The sequence below is a fragment of the Mixophyes fleayi genome, chromosome 2 (assembly GCF_038048845.1).
Source record: "Mixophyes fleayi isolate aMixFle1 chromosome 2, aMixFle1.hap1, whole genome shotgun sequence".
Taxonomy (NCBI): Eukaryota; Metazoa; Chordata; class Amphibia; order Anura; family Limnodynastidae; genus Mixophyes; species Mixophyes fleayi.
Window position 1 is genome coordinate 277,327,304 of NC_134403.1, and position 12,101 is coordinate 277,339,404.

The 12,101-nt window shown below is 36.6% G+C and overlaps 1 protein-coding gene across 1 annotated transcript in view; it reads left to right on the plus strand.

The window, feature by feature from the left end:
• Positions 1-9,399, plus strand: part of CTTNBP2NL (CTTNBP2 N-terminal like) — a 69,705-nt gene extending 60,306 nt beyond the window's left edge. The window contains exon 5 of the mRNA XM_075196251.1: positions 646-9,399. Within this exon, the coding sequence (XP_075052352.1) occupies positions 646-2,109 (1,464 nt within the window). The 3' untranslated portion in view covers positions 2,110-9,399. The remainder of the gene's footprint in view (positions 1-645) is intronic.
• The last annotated feature ends 2,702 nt before the right edge of the window (positions 9,400-12,101 follow it).

Consider the following 12,101-nt stretch of genomic DNA (forward strand, 5'->3'; position numbering starts at 1 on the left):
TCCTGGTTATGATTTCCTTTGTTATAATGACTTTACAGTGACTTTATATGACCATAATGGTAGTGTGGTTACATTACTTCAAGCCCTGTTAGTACGCGTATAATAATTTATGTGTAAGGGCATGGAGGCACACTTTATCTACAGCCTCTCTGCTGCATCTGTATTTTAGTTTCCACATAACGATTGAAAATGTCTAGCCTTGGTTTCCCCTTAGAGGTGTCACTTTGAACCATATGCACAGGAACTGTATGTTCTGGCTAAAGGCAACTCCACTGGAACCAGAGTCTGTCATTGTCAGCCAGGGTCCAGGTATGGCGTGCAGTCACCACATTGAGCTGCCGATCATAATTAATAGGACAGAATACACATTCAAAAACATATCTACCTATAGATTAGCAAATGTTTGTTATTAAATGTGAATCTCCATGCACTTTATTATTTACTTTTCTACATACGTTAGATTAATATTTAAGTTGCTTGCCATCTATTTATATGTGAGCTGAAGATTGCAGCTGATGTGCAATTGTATAGTGTTTTGTACCTAAAAAATTAAATATTTTTTCATAACCATTACATTGTCAGGAAAATCATTAATCACTTATTTTTGTTTTTTCCCCATTTTTCTATGAACACCACCAACCTCAGTTGGAATTTGAAAAGTCACACGTGAAGAAGCTTGAAAAAGAACAGATAAAATTATCTGCTCAGCTGGATGAAGAGAAAGCTCGCCACAAGAAGATGTCCTCCGTTCTTATGAAAGAGTGTACAAAAGCGAACAACAGAGCCGTGGAGGAAGGTCAGAGGGTGGAAGACGTAAACATGAAGCTGGAGATGGTGAGGAGCAAAGTGAACCAGCTTGAGGAAGAACTAGCCCTGGAAAAGAAACGTGGCTTGCAAATGGAAGCCCAGGTGGAGAAACAGCTTTCAGAGTTTGACATTGAAAGGGAACAGCTAAGAGCCAAGCTCAACCGTGAAGAAAACCGCACCAAGGCTCTGAAAGAAGAACTTGAGTCCTTAAAAAAAATCTTAAAAGAATTGAAAACTGCTCCTGAGATCGTAGAGTCTACTTTACAGGCCAACCTGGATGAGATGATATCCACAAATGTGTCAGGGGAGAAGCCACAGGTATCATCAGTATCATGCCAGACAGAGAGTGTACAACAAGAAAAATGTAATACTGATGGTTCAACAAAAGCAAACGTTTCCCTGTCAACTCCTAGTAAAATTCCTCAGCCATACTCAAAAATAAATGGACACTGTAGCACATCAACCCAGAGCAACGAACACACCTTAAAGTTAAATATAGGTGAGAGTGTGAAGGAGAAAGGTGCAAGTCATGACAGTCTATCTGAGAATGGAAGCTCACCCGTCAGAGTAGAATCTCCTCTACACATGATAGGCCATGTTCCTTCCAGTGGAGCTTCCTCCTCTCCCAGCAGTACAGCAGCCTCATCCTTAACATCTTCTCCATGTTCTTCTCCAGTCCTCTCAAGACGTCTGATTGGTACAGCTTGCAGTCCGAGCTATCAGTCACCATACCAAGTTGGCATCAACCATCGATTTCATGCTGCACGCCATAAGTTTCAGTCTCAAGCTGAACACGATCAGCATGTTTCTGGACTCCAGAGCCCTCCTTCTAGGGATTTGTCTCCCACCTTGGCAGATAATTCTGCAGCAAAACAACTTGCACGCAATACAGTCACTCAGGTGTTGTCCCGTTTCACCAGCCAGCAGACCTCTGGAAAATCTGTACCTCCCAACAGCTCACCATTTGGCACGGACTATAGAACCCTTGCCAATCCTTCCAATCAAAAGAATGATGGAAGCCACTCTCCGAACCCTCTTAAAGTTTCCAGCCCTCTCAGTCCTGTGTCTCCTGGGATAAAATCCCCTACTATATCTAGGGTGGAAAGAGGGAACCCTCCACCCATTCCTCCAAAGAAGCCAGGCCTAGCCCAGTCCCCAGCCTCTCCTATTCCACCAGCCAAAGCAATCAGCCAGCCATCATCACTGGCAGCTTCAGTGGATGTGTCCAGTAACCACTGCTCTAACAACGGCATTATTACAAATGGGAAGGAAATTGAAATAATGTTACCTTCTGGTAGCTAGTTTTTTTTACTGCATTGTGTGGACCTAAAAATGCTGTCAAACTTGCCAGTTTATGCCTGGATGATCTATACAGTCAGGATGATCAAACTTAAGTTATTTATTTTGGTAGTAGAAAACATGGTATATGATAAGTAGTGACTATTTTTGTTATCTTCCTTTTAAACTATCAGAAAACTACATAATAATTTTAGTCTTAATTTCATGTAAGAGCTAAATACAGTTTTACTTTTCCTTTTCCTATTTTGTAAACCAAGGCTGATAAAATCAAGATAGAAAATGTGATGGTGCAAAACAGGCGGTAAAATGAAGATTTTTTTTTTACAACAGCTACCTGATTTTCACAGTTTGGGTGTGTTTGTGTAATGAAAGTGGTGCTGCTTTTTCAATTTATATATGATATAAGTGAATAGCAAGTTCTGACAAGCTAGCTACTAAGCAGTATTGATTATATTGCCAGGCTTTTCACCTTGAATGATAAGTCATATTATCCAATGAGTTTAAAGCACTTATAGTAACTTAAGGCAAAGTCATCCACCTTTAAGATTATTTGTTAATAAAGCTGCAATCCCACATGATTTTTTTTTTTTTTTTTTTTAAAACAGCAAATTTTGTAACCTGTACATTCACATTTTTCCAGGATGTACTCATAACTTTTCCTTCTCTAATTTGCTCTGCGGTAGCTGTCTACTTGGCTGCCACTATAAGATAGTGTCTCCCAGCTGGAAGCATTTGATTTCAGCTCCCAAGCCCTTTCAAGAGAATGTAACTTGATCTCTGATTCAGATCCAGTCAGGATGCTCCTCAGTGGTCATGTGATGGCAGAGGAAGGAGGTGGGACTGTGATGAGAATGTGTCTGCTGAGAAGAGAGGCGATCCAAAGACTGTATGCTCACTAGATATGACTTGTACCTGTGGTGACATGACACTTATAACAAGCTGTAAATCATTAATGGCAGCTTAGAGAAAAAAACAAGGAAAAATGAACAACTAAGTAACGCGTAATCTATGTAAAAAAAAATATATATATTTTTACCGTGGGATTGCAGCTTTTTAAGGTAAATGTTGCGCTTAAAGAAATTAATTTGTTTAGTAAATGAAGTTCCACCAGTGTCCACAGGGTGGTGCTGTTGGCTGAGAAATGGAACCAGTTAGAAAGGATAGCTCTGCATGCAGTTGATGCCGAGCTTAAGACTACATTTTACCTGATAACAAATATCTAATTTATCAGACTGACATATAATATAAATATTTTGGGGAAAGTGATGGTTTACGCCAAGGTATTACAAAAGGTGCTTTAATATCAAAGAACTGTATACATCTAGATATGCAGTTTGCACTCAAAAGAACATTTTCAGCTTTAATCCCTGCAGATTTGTAAAAGAAACCCAGGTTAAAATAAAAAAAGGGCAAATATTAATATACATTAGGCACAAGTCCTTTGCATGTAAGTAAATAAAACCCTGAGTTTGTGATTTCTTAACCCACCATTACTTATTCCATGTGCCATGCATGCAACTCAAAATAGTTTTCATTAAACAATACATTACAGGTGGCCAGGTCGCTCTATAAATTTAGCACAGTCATACATTAACGGATAATGGACAGGTGACAAAAGGATAGAAATTCAATTGACCATTTTGTTGTCTCGGATGTATTTAGTTCTGCTGTTGGCCATCGCATTACATAATTTGGGAGGCGAACCATGCCAGTAACCAAATGTGAGACAGAAATCATGTTAATTCTAGATCTGCTTCAATTCAGCACACATCTGGTGGCTGGTAGTCTGTTGGAATATTTGTTCTACATTCCAGTGGACAGGTCTGCTTCTTGTTTTGCGACAAACAGGACTAGCATTGACTAGGATTGAGTTGAAAAAGGCCAAGTGTTCAATTCAGTACTTGGGTGGTCATGTTTACCACTGTGTCCTTTTTACGATAACTACACCTGAGAGAGCCCCATTCACAGCTAAAGTTCTTGTGCTGTAGGCTGCCTTTACTCGCTTATGCTACTCCTGGCGTGTTTTTAACCAGAGCTGGGTTAGCTGCATATCGGGACTGGGGCAAACCATTGCAGTGATAAATGCAGGAACAAATATGTGAAGTAATTGCAACCCCCTTCCCAAAATCTGTTGTAGTCATATTATTGCACTACAGGTTACTGCACTGAAATCCTGAAATAATTGCACAATAACATGTAAGAATTGTTATCCCCAAGTGCCTTAAAGAATATATAACTGTTACCTTAAATGAATCATTATTGCAGAAAAGACACAGTATCCAATTAGCTGCATTTTTTTTTAAAAAAAGGGACCTGTCACATTGGTATAATGATGCATGAACACATTATACATTTTCTCTTGTTTTTTCTTCTTTATAATCAACATTGTACATGAGAAAATTTTTGATGATGTAATTGCTGAGTGATTCATGCATAATCATGCAACCAAACTCTTCTATTTTAAACCTAATACTGCATATTAGAGAGCAGATGCTGACATTGACTAGGTAGGTGAGGTTTGCCATTTTTACTGTAGATTAAGTTTAGTTAGAAAGTATTTATTCTTGTGGAATCAAGTTTATTAAAATGATGGATCTGACAGGTCCACTTAAAAATGCACACACGCTTTTATCAGTGTTTTCACCAATCTTGCTGAAATTGCTTACAAACCAATGCATAATCTACTTCACCTACTAATTCATTGTTTCTTCTATACGGAATAATCATGTGATACCGGGGCTGGAGGTGAAAGGTCATTCAGCACCCTGTCACTGCTTTCTGACTTTGTAACCTGCAATGAGTTTCCTATCGTATACGTAGTTAATTTAATAAGACTTTGCTTTTCCATAGTGGTACTTTTACCGTATGGAAAAATGGCTTTAAATATTTACTAATATTTGCCAAGTCGTATAAAATACATGCCAAATCATAAAATGTCCATACTACTTGTAATATTCAAAGCAACGATAAGATATTTAAAGTTTGTATTACGTTAGCAGAATAGATTCATCCAAAGGTTCTGTTAGATTGAGTATCTTTTAGGATTTTATGGTCACAGCTAACTAAGCAATAGAATTGTCATCATAGGAAAATGGAATTTGAGCTACAATTTTAATGACATGTGAAATGAAATTTACAATATATTTTTTTAATATTCCAAAAATATTGACATAGAGGTAGTATAAACAGTTTCATATTTATTGCTACTTTATTACTTTATTCCCAGGAACAACTGTAGCAAAATTGTCAGTTAGACTATCAGAAAAGTTACACAAGTGTTAGGAACACCATAGAAAGTCTATTTTACTTTCAGCCTCCATATGTGTTACATTCAACACTAGATGGAAGATCAAAAAGTACAATTTAATAGTAATTTGATTAAATTATCCACAAAAGGGAAAACAAGCTATAGAAAGCTCTAATGGTCCATGATACTAACTGTGTGGTTCATTAGCGTACTAATGTCCGTTTAATGGAAACAATGCATTCCATAATCTCAGCAAGTCACTATATATATATATATATATATATATATATATATATATATATATATATATATATATATATAAATCATCTTGTGAAATTAGATATTGCGTAAGCATTCTATAAACCTCTTTAACATTCCATTGCTGTGTGGTTTATTATTATTCGGAGACCAGGTAAAACACTCCGACACAAAGGGAATAATGTAAAATGATGTATCAGCAGTGGCCACATTACGACCTCCCAGAAAATAAATATGCCACTGTACAAGTTTGAACCTACATATATGTATGTACTGAGATAAATATTAATTGGAAAGTATAGAAACAGATTAATTATTTTGTATCTTTATAGCCAAATAACTGCACAAAAATACAATGTGTATTTCTAATTTAGACCAAGATAAGTGTGTTCTAAGGACAACCACTGTGTTGTCACGGGGATACAATATTGCTAAGTGTTCTCACAGTCAGACAGCTATGGATTCTCAGTTGGAATTCAGTTTCATATAGTATTTTCTGGGAGAGCCTTTGCTTTCTGTGTGTTCCTGCTGAATGACATCACAGCTACATTTGCAAACCAAATGATTGCAGAAACAGAAATATGTATATATGATCGTATCAATATATAAATTATGTATATTAGGAGATGCACTGAACATTTATGTATGCCTCTGTTGCAGCATAGGGAACTTTTATTTTGTTTTTTTTTGTTAAATGTTTCTGAAATATTGGATAAGAAATGTCTTGTATTTTAAATGTTATTTTAATTCATGAAGTAAGTGTAAATCCTTACTTTTAATAGAAACCTACTAAATGTTGCCTAAATTTCACTTCTGTGTTGCTCTAGTAGTCTTCAACCCATTATGAGTGTGATGTATGCAAAAATACCAGAAGTAGCATGCAAGGCAGGAGTTATTAAAGGAACTTTATTTTATTTGTTGTAGGTTTTTAAAATACTGATCAGTATTCAGTAATGGATGTTATCAATTCAAACCCAAGTATATAATTCATTTGGAACCACTGTGTGTGCAGGTGTAGTGTGTTTCTATAGCACAGCAGCTAGATCTCTACTCTTGATGCTTGCTCTGCTAATATAACACAGCTAGCTATTGTTTTGCAGCATAGTGAAACTTGAAAAGACAGCTTGATGCAGAGAAGTCACAGTAAAAACAACTTCAGCTCTACCAATATAGGGCCTCATTTAGAGTCGGATGTAAAGTCCATTTTAGGCCCATTGTGCACATTTCCACTGATGCGCAGTAAGCATCAGTTCCGTCTGCTTTTCAGAAGCAGTGTACACTTGCGACAGCTTGCGTCTCAGTACGAGGGAATGGGTGGAACACGGAGTTATGTAGGCGTGACCGTTAATAATTTAGATACTATGGGCATTTTCCCGCAAAACCAACCCTAGACGGATCAAGACGCAACTCAGGTCAGTAGGGTATTACAAATGAGATGCAACAGGGGTGGCATGCCACTCATAATACCCTAGCAAGCTTGTGCACACTCCCACTCCTACTCTTGCATGTATATCTTAGACACACATTGCGTCCGACTCTAAATGAGGCCTATAGTCTACATAAAATAGATATCATCCTAAAAATGGGCCTATAAACAAAATTACTTTTTATTGTTTAAAATAAAGGAAATGCTTAATGTAAAATATGTTGTACATATAGCCCTTGCCATTTGCTTGGGCTTTCCCCACAAATCACATCAGAGGAAAACCTTTCCAGGGGTGTATCTGTAATGAGTCTGAGGTAGCAAGTTTTACAGAGCAGCAGAATAAAGGGAATCAATTCAAACAATAACAATCTTCTTGACGCAAATCTATAAATTAATGATATTTTACCTTATTGGTAGATATAGTAATTCTACAAAATATATGTAGATTTGTGAAGTGTACACAACTTGAGTGCAAATTTTTATTGTAGTCTATACAAGAAATGAAAGGGTCATTTCATTTGTCGCCTCAGAAACGTTAGGCCCATCCCAGTACTGGAATATCGCGCTTGCTCACCCATACGTTGAGTGCACTGTACAGGTCTTTCACCCACATTTGCAAATACTGAGTACATTAGAGGATGGGACCCATATTGTAGAGAGAAGAGTACTGCCCAGCTAAACTCAAAAGCTCGTAGCTGAGCAATTTGCATATTGGATGTGTTTTATTATGCGGAAAATACTAAGCTAAAAAAAATTATGTTAAGCATTACATTTAATTGAAATGATCAAAAAAAATACATTCTGACCAGTGCACTTTAGATACAAGTTTAAATATAAAATATACACAATTTTGATTACATTGTCTATTTAATAATTGATATATATATATATATATATATATATATGGGTGTGTACTCATCTTTTTGTGATTTACAAACAAATAATTACAGTTCCATGTAGGGGAGTGTACGAGAAGATACAAATTGCCATTTTATACCAAACATCAATGGAAACAATTAAATTGTGTTTATTTATTTTTTACATGTGTCTATAAGGTGCTTTGAGTCATCAATGTTTTTTTTTAGCATTGAGATATTGGCCAGGGAAAAGTAGGAACTAGGAAAAATGAAGAAGTGACAAATGAATAGTGAGGTAAGAGAAATATAAAGGAGGTGACAACTGAGCAGACACAACAATCCAGTATTTTGGTAGAATAGTCATAGCAGTTGGACAGAATTATGGCACAAAGCGGCACATTGTTTAATTACGTCTATTGTATTATGCTGCATAATATCTTTCTACTTATGCACCATTAGATGAGATTTTGCAGTAAGTAAATGAATCTCCAGTTTATGTGGCATGATCTTTTTAGATCACTCTATTCCCACTAAATCTGTTATTCTAGGTGCATTAATATTTTGGGAAAATTGGAATTCTGTGGGAATAATGGGGATTAACTGGATAACTAGTACACAAAGCTGCATAACACAGTGTTATAGTGGCGTGCACTATGCATTATTGGACCCCATTTCTTGTAAGAGTATCCCAAAGATTTCACATCACAGAGTAGAAGGAATATGGATTGATCCAAAAAAGGACATTTATCACCAAAATGGGAGCATTGCACCTTTAAAATCAGTATAGGAACATATAACACTTAACGTACTGTTATAAAATAATAAAGATATGTGTATATATAGTACCAGCCTGTATTTCTTGTATATTTGTTTTTTCTATACATACAGTAGGAAATAAATAGCAATATTTGAACTTTGGACGTGCAGTTTTCTTCACCTAATTCTGCCAAATTATTGCAGACCTGCATAGAGTGTCTTGGACCTTCCATACTAAATTCTTGTCACTTAGCAGTTTCAGGCTTGGGACTACCATACCTAGTATTGGAAATATGCTGTAACCCAATGCAGTGCCACATTATGTATTTTTAGAAGTTTAGGAATGGTAGCCTGGCTTCCAAGTATTGGTCTATCGAGGATAATAGTGCAGCACATGAACTAAGACCCAGTCTGCAATAGCCTATGAAATATACAGGGTCATTCTTCAGAGTCGTCATTGCTTTATGCAATGACAGAAGTCATTTTTATTAGAAAACAAAAACTCGCTCTTCTAAATGTTTATGCTACATTACACTATCTCCGCCTTTATAGAAATGGCTTATATAAAGGCCAGGTGGATGGTGTAAGTATACATTGCCTCTGTGCTGGCTTTTGTGAATTTATATTGAGATTAATTATGTTAAGTGCCTTTTGTAATGGCCAAGATGTAAATATAACACTAGATAATTGTAAATTGTTCACAGCAATACATCAAACGTTACTCAATAAAGATTTTTTCTTCCATCTCACCTATTTGTTATTTATTTTACACATTTTTCTAGTTGATATTGTGGGGTTTTTAATTAGCATCTCTGAAATATAAGCAAGAAAGTGTAAATTACTACTTTTTCCTCATTTCTTTCTAAAAGGTCTTTTTACATATTGCATTTAGGGATCACCAGGCGCGGGCTGGCATATACCAGCCCTGGGGGCGCACAGGCGGCCGCATCACATGACACACAATGCGGCCGCGGGGCAAAGTAAGGTAATCTTCCATTCCAGGGGCGGCTGGGCGCTAAAACTGAGCGGCCCGGGGTACCGATGCCACCCGGGCCAGCCCACCCCTGGGGATCACTCCTTTCACGGGTGACTGTATTATGAGAGGCAAAATGGTGAGTGTTGCACATGTAATGGCTTCTTATATGCTACAAAGAGAACCTATGGTTGTACAGATTTAAAACAGTAACAAGACTTTTATGCATATTATTTAAACCTAATATTTTCAGATATCCTTAGCAAAATAGTTCCTAACAAACATAAAAAATATGAGTCTTGTGGTTAAAAAGCAGATTTAATAGCCGTTTTCTGTTTGTTTGAGTCACATTGCTCTTTGGAGAAAATTCACTTAAGCACGGAATGCCTCTGGAATGGTCGTGAAGACACTCCGCGTTACCGCAAAAACGTGGATTTCTCTTCGCCCTCCATCAGGGGTGCTAGGAGAAAGCCACGATGTTGCGGTACCGTAGTGACGGAAAAGATGCGCAACTGCGATTTTCAGAGGAACATCGTGGCTAATTGAATTCCCCACCTTTATGTCATAGAACATTTTTTTTTCTGATAATAAATGTATCATAACAGTTACCCAAAGCACAAATGTGAAATAAGGTACTCAGTCTTTGGGTGTTTGCCTTCTGTATAATAGGTAATAAAAATAAATGGTCACAGCACTGCAAACTCAAACGGGATAATACAAACGGGAAATAATATTATATAAATTCAAACAATATATATCAAACTGATTCTGGTATAGTCGATTGACTAGACACGGGAATAAATATCAGTAATTTATTTTATTATTAGAACACCTATATCCACCTGAGGTTTTTAATTAAGACACTAAGATAACTTTTGTTCCTTAAAAAAAAAAGAAAACATAACAAGCCAGAACCTATTATCTGTAACACATAGAAAAAAAACTTTATGGATAACCTACAGGGGTAAATTTATCAAGCTTCGGGTTTGAAAAAGTGGAGATGTTGCCTATAGCAACCAATATGATTCTAGATGTCATTTTGTAAAATGTACTAAATAAATGATAACTATAATCTGATTAGTTGCTATAAGCAAAATCTCCACTTTTTCAAACCATCAGCTTGATAAATTTACCCCACAGTCTCTCCCAGAAAAGGGAGAGAAAATGGGCTTCACGATTGCACAGAAAAAACTATTTCACTGATTAAAATCCAAATCTACACATAATGGTGTATACCAGCAAAAAATAAATATTGTCTCACTGTTTAAAAAGCATATGTGCTGTCCATAATCCATCTCAGCAGGTAGAAGGAAGGAAACATGTTTCAAACTGTCATTAATGGTGCAGTCTTCCAAGTACCCCAGTATAGGATTAATACAGCCACTGGATGGTTAGAATCATTTGATTTAACAGTCCTGTATAACAGCTCCTGTTTTCGTTGGAAGAAATCCTCCAGTCCTTAGTTGCCTAGCTTTATTACACACACATTTCGATAACTTACATGGGACAAACAAGGGTGTAATGCAGGAACATAGATATATACATGAAGAAAAAGACAAGTTAGACGGGGCAGTAACATTTTAAAACATGATTTATCTGTTCCAGCTTACTTCACATTTACCTCTACAGTGCCAAAAAGTAATAACAAAAAGGTGTAGAAAATGTAGAGCAAAAAAAAAAAAAGACTTGAAGTGTCTGGGAAATAATTTTGCTTAAGCAAAATATCCATCCACCAATCTGGACAACTAACCCTTCTGCATAGTGAACTACATGCAGAAGAAATGAGGCACACATCTTCCATCACCATTATTCATGTGCTTGAAGTCAAATTGAGCTCTGTGCCCACAAGATCAGTTAACACAACCGGATGCAAAATTACTATTGCTACTTGTGGCAATTGTAGAAAATGGGCTGAATCTGCGACTATCTCCGCAGCCCTGAACCTTATGGAGGTTATCAGGGACAACCTTTTCAGCTTCAACCTTCCTCTTTCATGGCCACCATCTCTCAAAAACCAGCTTGCTTAACACATTAAAAGGAATAACATACCCATTTCTGTAATATCGAGAAGAAAAACAATTGTGGAGCGCTTTATTTAGGAGTGACAGCCTACAATGAGGACAGGGGTTTTCACTTTCCCCTATAAATAAACTGAATACATACAAAAAAGTGATACACAAAGCTGGGCTCTACACCATTACAACAAATGAATATAAGTGATATAAAATAACATAAAAAGTCTCGAATGAAAAAGTGTTCAATTATAACAAAGTTCATATCCAATATAGTTCCTCTTGTGAACAGCGTGATGTCGTCTCAAAATACATTTTTCGTGTTTGAAATATGCAATAAACGAAAAGTAGATATAATCAAGGCCTGATTCGTTAAGGAAAGTAAAGAAAAAAATGAGTAACTTTTCCCCTTGGCAAAACCATGTTGCATTGGAGGGGAAGGTAAATTTAAAATATGATAGCAGAT